The sequence below is a fragment of the Sphaeramia orbicularis genome, chromosome 16 (genome assembly GCF_902148855.1).
Source record: "Sphaeramia orbicularis chromosome 16, fSphaOr1.1, whole genome shotgun sequence".
NCBI lineage: Eukaryota > Metazoa > Chordata > Actinopteri > Kurtiformes > Apogonidae > Sphaeramia > Sphaeramia orbicularis.
The window spans coordinates 28847392-28867651 of NC_043972.1; the positions used below are offsets into that span (position 1 = coordinate 28847392).

Genomic DNA, 20260 nt, shown 5'->3' on the forward strand with positions numbered 1-20260 from the left:
GCAAAAAAAATCTGCCAATGGAACAAGGGAAAATTATCTTGGTAAGATGTCTTGAAATAAGATTTTCAATATCCATTGTCAAAAATAAGTACTTGTATCTTACTGAAAAGTTACTCTGTAGGTGATTATGTTTTATTTTAAGTGTGATGAGATATTTTGACTAGAAATGAGAAAAATACACTTGGTATGATTTTAATTTTTGCAGTGAATTCCTCCGTCAATCCAATTCAATTCAGTATGTTTTATTAGTATGAATGTTAAGTGAGAATTGTACAATTGAGTTCGTAATAATTATAAAAGGAAAATACATTAATTGATCAAAAATGAAAGAGACAAGAAGATGGCAAAAAGAAAAAAATATTATAAACATGTGTTGTGTGTATAATAAGCTTGGTGTTATGGTAATTATTACCACATTCAGTGATGTTGTGTGTGTTTGTGACATGCAGTCAGATATTGTGCAGCTAGGTAAGCTGCGTGTGCCTCTCCTAATGAAATCTTTTGCATTTCCATCATCTAATTCTATCAGTGTTGGGATTAGTTATAGTCCAACTGTAATATTCTGTTTTGTTACTTATTGAAGGAGTGTATCTCTGTCTCTACTTCACCTGTTGTGCAGTGACCACTGACTCCTCAGTTTGTAGCCTGGACGTCTTGGTTTAGTTTGTCCTTATCTTATTACTGTGTCTGTTTCTGCTTCAGGGACATTGCAGCGCGAAATGTGTTGGTGTCTACGGTCGACTGCGTGAAGCTAGGGGATTTTGGTCTGTCACGATATATGGAAGATAGCTCTTATTACAAAGGTACCAATAGCAGCACTTGCACATACCATAAATGCACACTTCTCCATCTCTCTGTAATGTCTTTGTTCACACACAATACACGGAGGAATGCTGCATTAGTATTCATAGAACTTGTATGAATCAAACTGATCAGTGAAGTGTAACGCGCTTCTCCTTATCCTTGTCTCCCAGCTTCTAAAGGCAAACTACCTATTAAATGGATGGCTCCAGAATCCATCAACTTCAGACGATTTACCACTGCAAGTGATGTCTGGATGTTTGGTAAGTTTGTGTTGTTTTCCTCCTCTTTTCATTTCTTTGTCAGTTTTGTCATGCTAATAACTCATACTGGCTTTTTGTGCGATTCAGTTCTTATTCTTTTTCCTCTTTTGCTGCTCTGTTTTAGAGCTAAGGGACTGTATTTTCTGCCTCTCCATAGGTGTCTGTATGTGGGAGATTCTAATGTATGGCATCAAGCCTTTCCAGGGCGTAAAGAACAATGACGTAATTGGAAGGATAGAGAACGGTGAGCGACTGGCTATGCCCCCTCAGTGTCCTCCTACGCTCTACAGTCTGATGACAAAGTGCTGGTCGTATGATCCGAGCAAGAGGCCACGCTTCACTGAGCTCAAAACACAACTAAGGTACTGATGAGTGTGAGGTTTGATGATGTGTGTTCATGTACATTTTGCAGCTGTTTGTCTTTTGAATGTTTGAGCACATATTTTATTAGTTAGGCTTTGATGATGATGTTGCTATGCAGTCCAGAATCTAAAAGTATCAAAAATGTACTTTTGTCTCTTCACTGGACATTGAGACTTTTCCTCGCTTCCAATTCCCAAATTTTTCCGTTTTTCATCTTAGAAAAAAAATATGCCAGAGTAGGTTTTTCAGATGAAATGCTTTTTTCACCTTTCTAACAGCAGGTGTCACTCTTTGTATTCAGGAATAATGTGACAAGATGATTAGGGGTAAAATAAAGAAGCATACTGTGGCCTTAATGTTTTAGGCAGGTTTAGACCAAAATTAAATCTTTAAAGACAGAACAAATGGAAAATATAATTCACATTTCTTGCAGGTAGTCATTTGCAGGCCAACAAGGAAGCAAAGCCATCTGTAGCTCCTGTAGTTCATATAAACAGTACCTATATGCACCATTTATATGAACGTGTTCTTGTGAAAATGCAGTTGTCTCAGCTTTCTTCAAACTAAATTATCTGAATTATGTTTTTAAAAATGATTTAAAAAAACTGTTTTGAGGTCAAACTGCAAGTTTGGGAGAATAACATAGGAACTGATGTGAACATAAATATTCTTAGATTTCATTCAAAACAAAACAGTGCTTACTTTCAGCAATACATACAATAGCGTTGGCATAGCAACAGAGATGATGACAGAGATAGATTAAATGAGATATCTTGGTCACGCTTTGCCTTCTCCTTAAGTGATACATCACTGCCTTGTAACCAGCACCGCCTGAAGGAAGATTTGTTAAGAGAGACCGTATCTACTGTGAGACAATATCCTGGTCATGTTGTAATCTGATCTGAAGTCAATGCCAGACAAATGGTGCAGTCTGCTGAGTAAGCCCCTAATTTGATGTAACTTAATAAGTTATGACAAAAAATGACTAATTTGATATTTCCGTTGAAATCGGAAGGTTCTAACTTATATGGTCATACTTCATACTAATAACTGGGCAAGACAACTAATTAATGTCTGAAATGCTGAAATCACTGAGAGCTGCAGTAACAAAAGCCTTCAGAGACACACCACGCTAGCTCATTTACATCAGCTTTTACTATAAAAATTGATAGTTTAACCTAAAGTGACCTCAGTTTTTGCAAAGATCTATTCTTTCTGTGGATCATATTGCCTACACCTCCCTAGGAGTATAGCTTTTTTCCCCCCTTTTTACATTAGCTTACCGGCCGACAAGTCGTAAGCTATTGTCATCATGCAGCCTCTGGCGTCGTCGTCGTCTGTCATCTGTCACAAAAATTTCAATCATCTTCTTCTCCGAAACTACAATTCCGATTGACTTCAAACTTGGTATACAGCTTCTTTAAGATGTTGTCAACAAAAGTTAGTGAAATTATTTGGATCTGGATCTGATTCTGGATTTGGTACAACTTTGAAAAATTTCCCCATTATAACAAATAGGAAGTAGATCGATGCAATAGCTCATTAAATATAAATGATATCCAGTGTAAATTTCTACAGTCCAGCCCTGATGGGGAGATGACCAAAACATAATGGCCACATGGTGATCAGGATCTTCTTCTGGATCCGGGAACTTACGGAAAATTTAACATGGGCTCTTATGGGGAAAACATTTTAATCATCTTCTTCTCTGAAACTACAGTTCTGATTGACTTCAAACTTGGTATACAGCTTCTTTATGATGATGTCAACACAAGGTATTGAAATTTTTTCGATCCATATCTGATTCTTGATTTGGTGCGACTTTGAAAAATGTTCCCATTATAACAGATAGGAAGTGGATTGATACAATGAATCTGTTAGTATCAATGATATCAACTTGGAATTTGAATTTTTTACAGCTCTGATTAGAATATGACCAAAACATGGGCTATTTTGGTAATATAATAAATACACATAACTGGGTGATAATAAATGGCATCTGGATACATTTTCCCAAAGCTTTTAATTTGGCTGGTAAGCTACAGGGCCATTGGTCCTATTTTTCATATATCAAATCAACCGTTTTGGTTTTGCTTTGTTCAGTTTGCTGACTCAGTCTCAGGTTTGTGCTCGTCAATGCCTATCATGCTGAATGTTGAGGTGTTTCCCAAGCTTAAAAGAAATCAATGCCTTTTTAATTTCATTCCAAGGACAGTAGATAGGGAAGGGTGTTGGCAGTTGATAACTACAGGGAAGAAGGTAAAAAGATTATATCATAAAGCAAGAAACCATGATGATTTTACTCTATAAACATGACATGATTGATGATTTTGTGAGCTAGGTTGCGGCAAAAGTATGCGATTAGAATTTATAATTCATTCTCATTCTTTTTAGGATTTAAACAGACAGACAACAGCACACATTGAATCAAAGTAGACAGACTCAGATTATGTTTTCTAAACCACTACAATACTGATAACATTTGCTGTAAAATTAAACTCTGATCATTACTTCTTAAAAATAGAAGTAATCGAGAACAGCTTAAATCTCACACTCTTTCTTGGAAATCAGTAAAACTAATGGAATATTTGTTATTACCGGGACGTTTCCTCTTCTTAGTAAACATTACCTGTAAGTGGGAGCATTATGGGGGCAGTGGTGCTTTTCCCAGCCATCGTGACTCAACTGCTGAAATCGACATGAACAGACCTGTAGTTTTTTGGAAATGAACAGGAGTAGAGTTGGAAAAAAAAAATGTGAATGAAGACAAAAAAAAAAGTAGAGTACAGTAGTTAGATGGCTGCTGGAAAAAAATGAATGGCATTTCATGTTTTGTATTCTCTATAACACCTGAAGTACATTTGCGTTTACACAAAAAAATATGATTTAGTCCTTTTATATATCTCATGTGCACTTGATAAACTCTCAACAGAATGTTTTTATATAATTCATAACTGAGTGCATCCAACAAACATTGATATAAAGTTAATAATTCATATAATTTATACATTTTTCATTACAAATTTGTCAATGTTTGGCAGTATCTATTCCGAGCTATTGCGCTGTATCAATTTTTTAGTGAGCACATCAGTTTTTAGCAACACAGCAAGATGCCATCATTGTTTCCTTCAACATGCACATTCTCTCTCCTTCTCCCTCTTACAAACAGGAAAATAAGAGTGCATATTTAACCTCATGCGGTTTTATGAGCTTGCTTAAAACCAGCATGACTCACACCTTAAATTCCACCACGATTCCCCCTCCAATTTTCCTCATGTCAACCTTCCTTTCTCTCCAAATTCGACTCTTCTAATCCACTCTCTCCTCCCTTGCTGTTGCAGGAATCAGATTCCACTTTTTGTTCTAGTTTCTTCTAAAGCCTCTTACCTTTCCTTCGTGTCATCTTTGATGTGTGTGTGATCATCTCAGTCTTTGGCTGAGTTGGCTGAATTTAGATGAGCTGTGGGCCCCACATCATGGAGGTCTCTTCATCAGTCTGACACATGTACATTATGTTTGTGGTTGTATGTTTTAACAGGATAAAGCTCAGTGTGGAACTTTACATGTGAAATGGATTTGGGTGCTAAGCAAATAAACTTAATAGAATTTCTTTTAATTGACACTGACAAGCAGAGCAGTGGAACCCCTAATGTACCCCATCCAGTGTCTTGGAAACCAAGTCAATATTGACCATGTTCACTTTGGCCACCAGCTATTAATAGGAGAATACAGTCCATATAAGGACTACGATTTGGTTTGCTTTTGGTCTGGGCAGCTTTTATATCATAATATCAATTATAGGTCTCTCCTGCCAAATATGCAGCTCTCAGCTACTACTACAGTTTTCCTAGACGGTGGACCAACATGAGTGAGTGTGTGTTTTGTGTGTTTACACAGTGGGCAGCTGCCAGGAGCTACAGCTTTCCAAAGAGGCAAGGAAGAAAGAGAATATAGACAGAGAGAATGAAAGAAAGGAGGAAAAAGGCAGAGCTACTGTAGTCCTATCTTCTCATGGTTTTAACTCGTGCACACTAAGGTGTCGTGTTTCAAGTTTATGTGCAGTGAAGAAGCGATATAACCATTTTTGTTCAGCTGCAACAAAGCATTTTTGCGTTGTCCTGGCAGTAGAAGTAGGTTTTTATCTTTTTACGTGTTGCTGGGATCCTTTGCATTCATACTGTTCTTCAGCAGCATGTCTGAGCTGAGAGCTGGTGGTCCATCATCAATTTAGGGGCTTCTATTCTCCTGAAAAGGGACTGACTCCAGTGCTGTTGGATTGGCTGTATCTTAAGGTAATGCATCGTCATCTCTAAATGTTATGAGATCAGGCTATACTAGACTCAATATTATTATTTTTTATACATCCTCAGCTCTGAGAATATATAAAACATGGTACCTGAGAATATAACCTCAAACTATTTTGCAGGAACTGTTTGCTAGGAGTGGTCAAGTGGAAATATAGGTGTGTAAGAAAAGACTCGGAGGTACTGAGTCAGCTTCTTAACTGTAGGAAAAGTTAAAAAGTGTTATTAATAATAATAATTGTAATGATAGGCGGTATGTTAAAAATAATTAGTATTTGTTCAAAAATGTTTTTTTGCTGTCTGCAACAGTCCTCAAATTACTACAACTCCAGTTCTGTTTGTGTTTCTATTATCATCTATCCATTGTTATTGTAAAAAAAATTATAAAAATCAGTCTGGTGCACAGTTATACAAAATAAAATGAATTCTAAATGTATTCAAAGCCAAGTTGAAATATAGAGATCTGTGTTAAAATATATGGAGTACAACTTAAAAATTGTTTGTAAAGTCAATACCCAAGTATCTGAGACTTATTTAAGTACAGTTCCTACTGTTTTGTTCCTTTATGTCTCACCTTTGCCTTTGACAATTCAAGAATATCACAGTTTGGAATTAACAATAGAGTATTTATTGTCATCCTGGAAGGGATTCGATGTCTTGCTCAAGAGCACTTCAACAAGGTGGACATTTGGTGCTATGGGTTTTCATGAGAATGATTTGTTTTCTCCGACAAAGTTGCAAAATATCTTTAAGGATAAGGGTTTCCCCCTATTATGAAATGATGTTGATACTATTCATCAGCCTTTGTCTGATGAGCTCAGACATTAATCACAGATTGTAATGAATTATTTGGTGGTGGGGTTTGTGAATGTTGTCAAACAACACTGTGTAACCCTGACCTTGGAAAAAGTCTGGGGTAAAAGAACATAACAGGAATTCAAAGTAACTGTCAGTGTGTTTGAGCCCAGATACTGGATCTAAACTAGCTGCTCACTGGGTATCACTTGAGGTGGCACTCAGGTGAGAACAACGTGAGAGTCAGGCAGGGCGTTGCAGAAAAGCCCGTCCTGAGTAAATAAATGGAGCAGACCTTGTTATTCCAGGTGGTGATGTTGTGTCGGAGGGGGAGGAGACGACGGGTGTTGATGTTGCCAGGTGCTGGGATTATCGTCATCACACGTATTGATATGTGATGAAGTCATTTACTGTGAAACTGTGAAGCAAGTTGTCAAATATAAGCGTGACTGGTAAGACATGGATCAGTTTCTATTGCACTGGTTTTATATATATATATATGTAAAACAGGAATTCTATCCTTCCATTTGTCCTTTCGTCTGAGATTTTTGTCCAACTGATTACTCGGGCACTATTCCCTTTATTCTGTTCAAATTTGACACACATTCTTTACCACTAGGAGAGGTGCAGTACACAGTTTGATGGCTGAATTTAAACTTTTGTGTTTTTTTACAAATTTTTGAAAATTTCTATTTAGAAAATCACATTTCTGTTACACTAGATTCGATAGATCTTTATTGATCTCTCAGGAAAACCCTCAGGAAATTGAGGACTACTCACTTTAACTATTCAGCCAATGCTTTTCAGATTTTATATATATATATTTTATATTTATATATTTTATGGTCTTTACATGTGACTTTTTTTTTTAGATTGAAAGTTAAAACTCAAAATGAATGCTTGGATAGGCAGGGTATCAGTGACTACGGGGGGCAAAGTGTAGTGTCGCCGGGGGTATTGGTAAGCTCCACTTACTTTTTCACTTGTTAAATAGGCATTAAATAAAAAGGTCAGGGTCAGAATGTTAGATTGTGTCTGTTGTCAAATAATGTTATAGGGATTTGTCATGTTTGACCCTTTTGTACAACTTATATATTCCATCAAATCTAGTTAATGTTTGTTTTTATTTGTTTTATTCACATGATTTGCATAGTTAACCCTCAAAGTATTATTATTAATTTAGCTATAGTTGATGTTTTAGTTAACTTTAGTTTGTTTTGCATCTGTGTTTTATCTTTCTCTCTTGAGTGCTCATTTGTCTGTCATGTCATTATCTTTATTATAGTTAACTCTGTTCTGTTCTGGTTTTTTAGTCGCTGTAGTGTGACACACAAAAATAAACTAATGACTAACTAAAAACTAACTAAAAAGAACTGAAATGTTTACATATTTTCTGATCGAAACAGAACAACATGAAGTACTGAAAAAAATGAAGTAGAACTCGGTAGAGTTAATATCGTATCACTTTACTAGAAAAAGCTTCAGGTGTTAACGGTTCATCTCTAGCTCCTGCAGGACTTTTCTACAAAGGTTTATGAAAATTAGGGCAGTAATGCAGCTTAATCCTGCCGAAAGACAAACAAAAGGAAACAACCCAATGGCAGAGTTGATAATAATAATAATAATAATAATAATGATAATTTAACCCTCAAATGCCAAAACAGCTGGTGCTGACCAAAAGCATCTACTGGTCTAAAATGTTTAATAACTATTGAACCCCTACTCCAAACAGTACATGTGAATAAATCAGGTAAATTCAGTTTGTTACTGGGCTCAGATATGACCCATTTGGATGTTCAGAGGCTCTATAGTGAACATGGAAACACCATCATCTTCTGTGACACCGATTCACTATTAAAACCTGTATAGTTTGACAAATAACAGTGGCTGTAGGCGCTTGCTTTTATGTTTGGTTGCTAATATATTTTGCTGCAAAAATCACTTTTTGTACAGTTTTCTCTGTTTTGATATATTCCTTGAATTTACTCAAAGCTTTTATGAACATAGTAAATTAAGTATAGAAAAATACATGATTTTCACTGAAAAATGCTGGAGATGTTATAATAAATGACAGCAATTCACTTATGAAAGAATTAATGTAGAGAAAAATTAATTTTTCCACCAAATGGTTCTAGGTCTCTAAGGGTTAAACCTCGCTAATATTTGATGATCGCTGTAAAGTACGAGTTGACTGATTGGATGTAAATTCATGATGGAGGTTAAAGTTGAGCTTTTGCTCAGGGTGTTGGATTTGCTTTCACAGCTTATGCTAGTGGAACAATATTATTTCAGTACCCACCGATATTGTTGTACAGTTGTGTGTGGATGTGTGTTTGTGATGGAAAACAAGGAGTAGACCTGACAGGAGACGGACTTCGACAGGTGCAAGGACACACACACAGACGCACCCAGCAGGAGACAACAGAACAGAAGGGTAGTGAAGTTACTAGAAATAGCACTCACCCTTGTTGAGGAAAGCAGAGCAGAAGTGTGTGAATGTGTGGACTGTGTTTTGTTGGATTTTTCAAACACTGGGTTTTCTTTTTTGTGGAAACATCAACCCTTCAGCAGCAGCTCATTCCTCTGGGAATCTGGGTTTGGTTTAGTTGCAGTTTTCCCAGGGAACAGGTCGGTCACAGTAATTTTAGAAAGTCGATTCAGTGTGTTTCTTTGGCTACATTAGACCTAATAATGCTGGGTTTGGGCTGTAGGATGATGGTAGCATTTCAGTTTGTTCCTAAGCAGTAGCACTAAAAGATGTAGCTCCTTTACTGGTTACAGCACTTTTATTGTTTTATAACTTTGTTACATCTGTAATTTGTAGTGTTTTGTTGTAATTGTTGAAACATTGAACACATTGATGGCACTGCTTTGTTCTAACCTCCCCAGGGCCTAGAATTGGCTCAATATCTACTTCCCACACATACTTTGACTATTAAACTGATGATTAATGTGTGATGGCACTGTCCATGGTTGTATAAAAAAAATTAAAAATATTTTTACTCTGTTAACAGCCAAAAGATGATATCAGGATTTACTGTAAGAATAAAGTTTACCCAGAAATTACAGACAAAAAATATGAAGTCTCTAAACTTTTTGAGACGAAATGGTATTTTCTTTATCAGCTGGCAGTAATGATAAAGTTTATTTATTTAGCACTTTTTGCAGAAAGATTTCACAAAGTATTGGCTTATTCAGTGTTATTATAGTTAATTTAGTGTTGTGGGGTGGACTGTATTGGTAGCATGAAGCCTTTTGAAACTAAATGTAATTTGTTTTTTGTTGACTATTGTAGTTCGTGTTGTTATGATCCGAGTACTCAGTGTGTGATGAATGTTTTGTGTGCATGTGGGTTTGTGCATTTTATGGGTTTTCAGGACACAGTAATGAAGCTCTGACACACAAAACAGTGTCTGTTGGTTTATGATGTTGTCAGTGATTTTTGTTATTTCCAGCAGGAGGTGGAAAACCACTTTGGCTGGCAGTTTGCTTTTAATAGCAGCTGTTCTGTTGTGTAGAACTGTGCGATGTGTGCATGTGCAAATGAGCTTCACCAGTGTGTGTTAAAGGATCAGTCTTACAGTACTACATTCAAAACTTGGTATTTCTTATTTTTTACACTTCAGCGAGTGAGTCAAGTGGTTGTCTTGTTCTGTCGTGTACATTTTAAGATGATGTTTTACAGAAAGATGCTAGTGTATCCAACTTTTAAATATCAAATACACTCAAAATTCAAAGATTGTTCTATCAGGATAAGCATCAGTCATATTGATCTGGATCATTTCTGTCATCACTGACCATTTTACCTGATTTGACTTCATACAGATAATGTTACATACAGCAGTAAACAGAATATAATGTCATTTATTTACATTTTGCACTGGTGTTTAAAATGGTGACAACATGTACATGTGAGATAATATTCTGTATTATTTATTTTTTATTATTTGTTTATTACCTTCATTATTTGATGGATTAAATAACACTGGACATCTTGTGATACTTTTTTTATTCCAGCACTATATTAGAAGAGGAGAAAGTACAGCAGAAAGAGAGGAACAGGATGGAGATGAGGAGACAGGTCACTGTGTCTTGGGACTCTGGAGGGTCAGATGAAGCACCACCGAAAGTAAGCCGATACTACACTTTATTATATGTGTGTGTGTTTACGTTTGTCTAGTGCCTGTGGCCTCAGTCAAAGAGCAAACAATTGGCCTTATGCAAGCACATTTATATATTTTATCAGAACTTAATTTTGCATTTTTAGTGTGTTGAGCTTGTACAAATGTGCCCAAAAACTCATAAGTTGCATAACCATAATCAAACCCACCTTTACTACCAGCAGCATCAAACAGAATGTCATCAACAAAATTCATAGTACCGAAAGTGTTCTTGCATGAGACCGACTGCGTCTATTCTGAGAAAATAAAAAGAGGTTTGACTTATTTTATTTCACCATTAGCAGATGGGAAAAAAAAAAGTGACAAGAGAGTCAATGTTTTGGTTTTGGGATCATCATCTTTTGCACTTATGATTATGAGTCTCAGAAATATTTACAGGCAAATCTTCTGGTGATATATCAGTATGAAAATGACACAGTGGTGGGCAGACTGAGGATATCACTACTGCATTAGGGAAAAAAAATGAGACAGTTTTTAATCAAATGTCAGCACAACCATCTTTACATCTCACCTTTCTCATCTGTGGGCTGCTTTATCTATCACATACTGCATGAAGACATTCCTCTGGTTTTGCTTTCTTCTTTTTATTAGACTAAAGCTCAATGTCTTTCCAGCCCTGAGTGATTCGACTCTATGCCTCAAACTAAATTTGATTATTAGTATTTGAGAAATGCTGCAGTAGTACCCCTTTTTTTTTTTTTTTTTTTTTTTACAGATTTTTTCAGAACTGTTTTTCTTCCTTCATTCTATAAAAATCCTGTCCACATATACACTGCAAAGAAAAGGGGGAAACAAGGGTGGACTGACGGGGAAGAGAAATTATTCTTCAACACTACAGTTGAATATAAAGTTTGCAAAAATCAGGAAAATGTAGCCTGAGAGTTTCCAGTCCAAGTATGCTGACATTTCATAGAGCAGGATCCCTCTGGGATGACTCCAGACTTTCCTCTTCCTCATCAGTGATATAACCCAGGCCATCATCACTACCAACCTGAAGACAGGTCTTTAAATGTCTATAGGCATTTTCCAGAAGATCTGTTTGCAGCAACTTAAAACTAAGGCTATGTTCAGACTGCAGGCAAATGTGGCCCAAATCTGATTTTTTTTGCCCATATGTTACCTATATCTGAGCTGTCAAAGACAGTTTGAACAGTAAAAATCCGATTTTTTTCCAATCTGCCTCAGGCCACTTTCATATATGGTCCTACATCCGAAACATATCTGATATTTTACAATGCAACTTCAGGCTGAACGGCCTGGTCGCATTTATCCGACCTTTACGTCATTGAAATGCGACAAACGCCACAATTCTGCATACTAGGAGAAGCACCAGGAAAAATATATTCACTTCTGTAAACACAGTGCGTGCGTGGTCATGTATTACGTCAGGACCTCTTTTGTGCATGCAGGTCACTTCAGGGTCGCATTCACTTCATACTCAAAACTGACTGATGTCACATTTAATGTATAATATAAACGAGCACACAAAAAAAATCGGATTTCACCAAAAAATCTGAATTGCGCATTAAGATCTGCTGTCTGAACATAACCTAAGATTTATTTAAAAAAAACAACTGTTACACTCTTCAAAGGTATAGCCACTGGTTTTTCATATCATGCTTTTCTGTTGGTGCTTTGGCCTATTCCTGTCTCTGTCATCACTGTTATTTTTTTTTTTACCTCCACCTTTCCATCCTGAACCCCTCTCTCCACCTGTCTGTCTTCCTATCCTGTGTGTCTGTTTGCAGCCCAGCCGTCGTCCTTCCCTGCAGTCCACCTTCAGTCTGGATTGTCTGTCTGCTTCCTCTCCTCATCACCATTGCCAACCAAACCAGCGCTTTACCTCACAGCTTTCCCTCTGCCTTGGAAACCCTCTTCCTTCATCTCCCTGCACCTCCTCTGACCTTCCCATTCCCAAATCATCACCTCTGCCATTTCCCTATCACTTTTCGTCCGTTTCTTCTCCTCAGCCTAAGTCACCTCCCCTGCAAAACATCTTTTACTCTTTCTCTCCCCAAACCACCTCACCCCTGCAGTCTGATGTTCCCTTCTGTTCCGCTTCTCACATACATTCACACACCCTGTCCAATGGCAGCTGCCCCCACAAGTCAAATTCTCCCACCAACAGCCACCTGCTCTGTTCATCCCACCCAAAGCCAGACAACTCCTACTCCCATCCCAGGCACTTCGTTCCAGTCCTTTCCCATTCCAGCCCTAACCTTAACTCCCTGCCCTGCAGCATGTCAAAAGCTTGTCCTCACACCCTCCCAAACATCCAGCCAGAGTCAAATTCTAATCTTAAGACCCTGCAAAGCTTTCAGCCTGGCTGCCAAACTAATCTCAGGACCCCATTCCAGACTGACTCTGACCCTCAGTTTGGACACCCTGCTGTGCAGCCATGTGGCAGACCCCCACTGGGCTGTCCTGCCCCCCTCACCCTCGCAAACCGAGAGAGAGTCCTTTCCGTAACCTCTGCCTGTACTCTGCCCTCCATTAGCCCACATCCATCCAGTCAGATGCCCAGCTTCCCTTTAACCTCACACTTGCCTTTTCCTTGTCCTCATTCTGAAAGACCTATGTCCAGACCACTGAAGGCAGGTGTTGTTCAACTGCACCATGGCTGTGTAAAGAAAAAGAACTAGAACAAATCTGTGCTTTTGTATCAGAAAAAGCTGCAACATTAATGGTTGATGAGACTTTAACTCATGGCTGCTCTGTGTCAGTTGCCACACCATATCTCCAAACAATATTTGGCAAGATCTGTGGCAGCAGATTTTTTTCTTCATAATGTTGACCTTTATTCTTGGAAAGTGTTCAGGTTGACCTTCACTTACAATGATGGTGAGATTGCACAGTGGGAAATGGGCATAAACACAAGCATACCAAATCAACATAGAAAACACAGTACATTAAAATGGGTATATAATCTAATGGAAAAAAAAAGAAATTAGTCAGTTGTTGAAATTAAAAAGTCAATATTGAAATTTTGCTGTAGTGGCCCAAAATGTCAGTCTTTCTTGCAAGATCCAACTAACTAATCACATGAATGTTTTCAAGAGAATCTCTTAGAAAAACTGAAAAAATGTATGAACTCTTGGCATCAGATGAGCCCTTTTTAGATTATAAAACATATTAGGCGGTAGCACACATTTATTAAATGTAAATGTGGGAATTGTTCCCGACTCTGCAAATAATGTTGCAACAATTTCTGATCCAAAAATCCAATGATTAATATTTGTGTGGGGTTATTTTAATCCAGTGTTACCCAGTAGCAGTGACTCTGCAGTCGGCATGTTGTTGATTACCTTTAAAGCATGCTCCATCCATGTAGGACATCTTGTTGTGATGTCCTTTGTTGTGACTGATTGTAGTAACAAATATGTGTGTCTGTTTGTGTCCTTGCATTATTGCACCCTATTTCCAGCCGGTTCAGGATGCCTGTGATAAATCCTGATTCCACTGGGCTTACGGTCCGAGCCATCTAACACAACTATGACTTATGTACTGTATGTTATGGACGTGCTAGAACAGGCTCACATTTACTGTGCTGACAACAGAAATGTTGGGGTCATATTCTAAATATCAGGAATAACAAAAAAGCTAACAAATGATGTACAGGACATTTTACACTGATGGATTCTGGAGTACAGAATAGACACTTCGATAACATTCCCACTGTGCCTCTTTCTTAGCTTTGTTGAACAGTCCATTACATTCCTGCTAATTAGCTCTACCTAAGCCTGTTCACTCTGAACTGCTGGCATTCTGTCACCTACACCCAGCTGATGGATGCTGTTCAGTTCTACAGACATATGAACTTGTTTTGCCAGGTGACTGGTCTTAGGGTGAAAGTCATCAAGTTTTTAAGCTCTGTATCTGTCACGTGTGTTTTTTTTAAAAGTAATATGACCTATACCAGCTAGTGCCATTTATTAGTGCCTAACAGACCAACAAAAGTAAAACTGATGCTGTCTTCTGATTTTCCACGGAGTTGATGACACGAAGATGTCAACACGACGCAACACATACTGTAATTACTGCCTGCAGGTGTCAAAATTACAGCCGCTGTTCTTTTTCTTGCCTGTAGATGGCACGTAGCGTGTCACCTGCAGCTCTAAACTGCTGCTGCATTTACTTATCATTTATGTAATTGGAACAGATGTCACCACAGCTGCAAACTGAAACTGCTGACAGCACAGTCATCCATCTGACTGAGGGTGACAGGGTCTGGGTTTGGCTGCCTGGCATCACTGTCACTGTGTCGTTAGTTATTCGTTCATTCATTCATTCGTTTGAAAGTCTCCAGATAATGACCAGTTTTGTCTTCCTCTGGTCTTACGTCACCCTCCAGTCTGTCTGTCTGCTGTCCCTGTGTTTATCTGTCTATTTTTAACCGGGGTATTCCCAGGAAAGGCTTGGTCATCACTGGTTGTTCAGTGACTTTAACCTTCCAAGATATATTTTTTTCTTTTTTGTGAATGAACTTTGTGTCCTTTTATCTGTGAGTGTGTCATCAGATGTGCTGTATGTTTCCCTGTCTGTGTGAGAGTTCGAAGCCTGTCTCTGTCTCGTCTTCAGTGTCCGTCTGCTTTTTGTCCTTCCTCCTCGTTATGTCCTTCTGTTTTTCCTTCCTCCTCTTCCTGCGTCCCATGCTTTCTTCCTCTGTTTCCCCTTTGTTTCCTTGTTTGTCTTTGTGTCTGTCTTGCTGTCGGAGGTGTGGTCCAGAGAAAGCTACTATGAGAGACTATGGAAGGTAGAGGTTACAATACTGTTGTGATTGTGATGCTGGAGATATTTAGGTCTGTAATTAAATCCTTTTAACAAAGGACAAAACTGTTCAGATCAAATGTGAATCGATTCATTTCAACCAACCACCAGAAACCAAAAGGAGAAAAAGGCTGTGGGTTCACCAAGAACTTCTGTTTTTAGTGCTCTGCAACGGAAGAAGAATCAAGCCGAAGCAACTTGTAGGGGTTTTAGAATAACTGTCCATTACTCTCTGCTGCTTTACAAAGCCAGCATCACACAGTATTAAAATGAGAATGGCCTTCTTTCTTCTCTCAGTCCTGTAAGCAGCAGTGTGTTATTTTCTGTCGAAGTCCGAAAACACCAGTGCTTGAAAAAGAGGTCTTTGGTGAACCCCAACACCTGCATCACATCTAACCCCAGATGCTAATGGTTGATTCTACACAACTGTGACATTGTATCTTTGCCATGGGTTTTTATGTTTGTAACAGAGAATCTAGACAGTGCCAGATGAACTAACAGCTTGCTGGACTTGCAGCCCAGTGGGTGTTCCCTGTAATGATTGACAGCTAACACAGCCACACAAACAGCTCCAGGGGGTTTGTGTGTTGATCGTCTGAATGACCAGTGTTCCATTTTGTCATATCTAACTTGAAAAATCAAGTGTTTTTATTTATTTATTTTTGTTTATTTCTTCCTTTTTTGTCTCTTTATATCTTAACCCATACTCCTGTCTTCACCACTGTCAATCTTTCTTTCTATTTCTCTTTTTCTAGCCAAGTAGACCAGGTTATCCCAGTCCACGCTCAAGTGAAGGTTTTTACCCCAGTCCCCAACATCCGGGACACTACCAGGTATGTAGACAAACTCCACAGTTTAGACATTTGCTACATGATCACATAGCTCAAATGGTAATGAGAGTAAAGTTACAGTGATTAATAGTTTTGATAGTGGTGTGAGAGGATATGAGACTTCCGCATCTACATTATTCTTATGTTTTCGGGCTGTAGAAAATCTATGAAGCAGATTTTGTCTAATCACAGGTATTTTTAGACAGGTTGCATATACAACCCTAGCATTGGCTGATCAGACTCTGTCAGCCACAACCTTGACTTGATTCTAAAGTTCCATGAAACATCAGGCCATTTGTATTTAGTCTTTCTATTTGGACTTAGAGGAGAAATGTGTATTTTTTATTTTTCCTTCTTCTGATTTCCGCTCCAGCAGCTTCAAATCAGGATTTTGTGGCTTTAAGGTTTTACATTAAAGGCTACCTGTAGTGAATTGTTATTCCTAGCTATTTCAAAAGGTCATGTATATTACTAGCGGTTCCGTCAGGTAACTTTCATTATAACCCGTACTAGTACTAGGTCACTGCTTCATCAGTCAGGCATTGTTGTTAGTCTTGTTGAAACCTAAAGAAGCACTATTAAAAGTAGTAATGACAATAAGCAGAAGTGACATGTTTGTGTGTCTGTCTCTGTGTCAGATGGCAGGATATCCCGGGCCTCACACACTCCCCTCGGTGCCCAGCGCCCTCTACCCCCCACAGGCCGCTATGCTGGACACACACCACGCACACACACATCCCCGACACCACGTTCACGCACATTCGCATGCACAGCACCTTCCTCTGCCTCACGGACAGGACATGGCGGTGTGGGGATCTGTGCTTGAGGTAAGAGGCCAGGTTTACATACACATACAAACACAAACACACAGGTAAGTCATGTATGAGCTAATGCAGAATCCTTTTCAGTTGCTTTTTTTAAATTTTATTTTAGTCCTTGTGTCATTTTCATTTTGCATTTTACTCAGTCTAATCTAATTAGTTACCTGAAGTTGATGAGTCTTGATGTTTGGTGCAAAACATTATTTGTAGTGTGTGTGTATCCATCATTTCAGTTCAGCCTCTCATCAGTCTGGTGTGTGTCTGTCTGTCTGTCTGTCTGTCTTCATGTACACGTCACAACTTTGTTTGTGTACCTGTGTCGGTGTGCATGCTTGTTGCTACGCCTTGTCTTTTGTTGCATGTGTGTTTGTGTTTGTGTGTGTAGGACAGGGCAGTAGACATGCAGCAGTGTGTAGGCCAGCAGTGTCTGTTAATGGAGGAACAGCTGATGATACAACAACAGCAGATGGAGGAGGATCAGAGGTGGCTGGAACAGGAGGAAAGGCTGCTGGTAACACACAGCACACACACTAGAAAAAAACACACACATGCACACAGCTGAAAGAGATAGTACATCTAAGTTAAGTGTTATTCATGTAGAGAAACAGCTAAAAGAATAGATTAATCCACATATGTGCATAACCAATAATACTGTAATGTAGAATGCCACAAAAACAGGTACATTTTACAAGTTAGAGGAAATATTTGCTTATTTTTTATTCGCTTTTCATTTTTTTATGGCTATGCAGTGTGTTGTACTCATTGTAAGGTGATAATGTCTTGTCCACGTTGTCATGTTTTATTTTTTTTCCAAATCAACAGCCTAGATTCCTAATAAAACTCTATATCATTTTGCTACAGTAAATTTCAGTTACTCCTCTGCTTTTAAGTAACCCTGATATCCACTTATTCCAGCTTCACATTCCAATAAATGAGTCTGTTTCTTATTGGTGCCTTATTAGAGTCAATTTATTTCAGTTGGATTAAACTACATTTACAGATTTTATATTTGTATATAGCTAAATGGCAAATTCAGTTACAGTTTGCCACAAACATGATCAAAGCATTGATTTCGCTGCTATAAAATGTGATTTCTCATTGAAGTATCCTACTTCTATCCTGGTACTACTTTTCACATTCCTCTGCATACAGATGGTACTTGGAAATCAGAGCTGAATTCTCATCCCAACTCCTAAATTTAGGCAAAAATGCACTTTAGTCAGGGTAGAGGAAATGATTGTGGCTTGGTTTAAATATCAATAAATAGACTGAGTTGTTTTTAATCCCATCTTTGCAGACTTTTTGTGTTTTAAACCAAGTTCTGGTATCTTTTTCCAAAACAACATATTGCCTTTGTCTAAAGATATCCATAAAAAATATTAATAATGCTTTGCTCAACAGCAAATATTGTAAATTGAATTTGCTCCTGTGTTGGAAGAAAACAAATAAAACACACTGACATTAGGTTAACTAACAACACGTTGATGTTTTGCTGAAATACAAGGAAATGCAGGCAGCATGTTTATATCAAAGCATATTTGCAGCTGTAGTTTTATTGTATATGAAGATAATTTATGAGACCTTGATTTGCTGCATACTTAGCTAAAATTGCTTGCATTTCTTCTGATTAATTTGGTAATTTTAACTGGCTGTATAGTAGTATTCTATGGTGAAATACAGTTTTTCTACAGTGAACTCATTAGAACTGGTGGATCTGCGGTCTGTGTTGCTTTTTCTGGGAAGGAATCATGCAACCAAACAAATGTTTCTGTCTGGTGAAAAGAGTTAGTTCTGATGGAAAAGACCCTCTGACATAAAATGAGGGGGATGAGGGAACAGAGGGAGGGCCGCTTCATTTAAGATGCATATTTCTGTGAACACTGATTGAAGGAGCTGTCTGGGTTTTGAAAGAGTTTTGTGTGTGTGTGTGTGTGTGTGTGTGTGTGTGTGTGTGAGAGAGAGAGTGAGAGTTTGCAGGCAGGTGTGGCCTGTGTGAATTCCAGTCTAATGATAGGCTTAGAGAATCTGACAGCGCAGTCAACAGTCTGTCTTTGACCCACAACCACTAACTGACAACACATTACTGAAAAGCAGGGATGGCGTACATGCATGTGTGTGTGTGTGTGTGTGTGTGGGCACGCAAATGTGAAAGTGTGGGGTTGGAGGCTGGCTGGTTTTTATAACATTGTCACTTCAGGGAGGGGCGAGAAGGGGGCAAGAAAAGGAGGAGAGTGGAAGAAGGGTTTGGGAAATAAGGACAGACATGCTCACACACTGCCGGCTCATTGGCAGCATGTTCCATCCCTCCTCCTCCTCTTCCTCCTCCTCCTCCTCTCCTTCCCTCTTTCCATGCGTTAGTCAGATATAAGTCTACTGGAGGCAGGAAGATAGAGTTAAATCTGAATTCTTCTCTTGATGAAGCTCTTGGCACAGACTGAGATACAGGCCAGTTGTCAGGCAGGCAGATACAGGAAAACACTCAGACAGAGCTACGGAGAAAAAGATACGTCAAGATAAGAACAAAGACACAACACCTCAGACAAGTTGGATACTAATTATTCATCAGGAAACTTTGATGAACAAGCTGGCAATGCTGGTCTTCAAGTCCTGTCTTGGAAAACTGGTAGGCAAGAGGGGTTCTGTGAGTGTGCAGCTGGTGGGCAGTCAGATGGTCAGTCTTATATGTAGATTTGGGCTGAGCTTTTTTTTTTTTATTTGTTTGTGGAGTGTTTGTGGTTGTGTGTGCCCTTCTGTCCAGCATGTTGCAGCTTCTTGCAATATATTCCTATTTTTATTTGAATCTTTAAATAAACAAAGTAATGTATTCATGCTTTTCAGGCTTTTCTGCGGGGATTCATTCATCTCTTCATTCTTTTATTAAAATTTGGTAGTCAGAAAGCAGATCACTCTATAACCTGCTACCTAATATACAATTAATATATGGTGATGTATGTTTTATGTATTTGTTTGCATTTAGAAACCAGACACCAGGAGTTCTAGAGGGAGTCTGGACAGAGACGACGGAGGCCTCCAACCACCAGTAAGTCACTACCACTATGGTTTGGTGTCGATGAAAACACTGTTTTTAATTTTCCCCAAAGAAACTTCAGCCTTGTCACATGGCACCGACTTCAC

At 38.4% G+C, this 20260-nt stretch overlaps 1 protein-coding gene across 11 annotated transcripts in view; it reads left to right on the top strand.

Moving 5' to 3' along the window:
- The window catches only part of LOC115434972 (focal adhesion kinase 1-like), a 64983-nt gene that overhangs the window by 34288 nt on the left and 10435 nt on the right, over nt 1-20260 (top strand). For 10 of the 11 annotated variants that reach the window (XM_030157127.1, XM_030157128.1, XM_030157122.1 and 7 more), the window contains 8 exons: nt 703-803; nt 975-1064; nt 1222-1426; nt 10544-10655; nt 16230-16307; nt 16943-17131; nt 17511-17636; nt 20103-20165. In XM_030157127.1, coding sequence (XP_030012987.1) covers nt 703-803; nt 975-1064; nt 1222-1426; nt 10544-10655; nt 16230-16307; nt 16943-17131; nt 17511-17636; nt 20103-20165 — 964 coding nt within the window. The remainder of the gene's footprint in view (nt 1-702; nt 804-974; nt 1065-1221; nt 1427-10543; nt 10656-16229; nt 16308-16942; nt 17132-17510; nt 17637-20102; nt 20166-20260) is intronic. The other variant, XM_030157129.1, reaches the window with a different exon arrangement.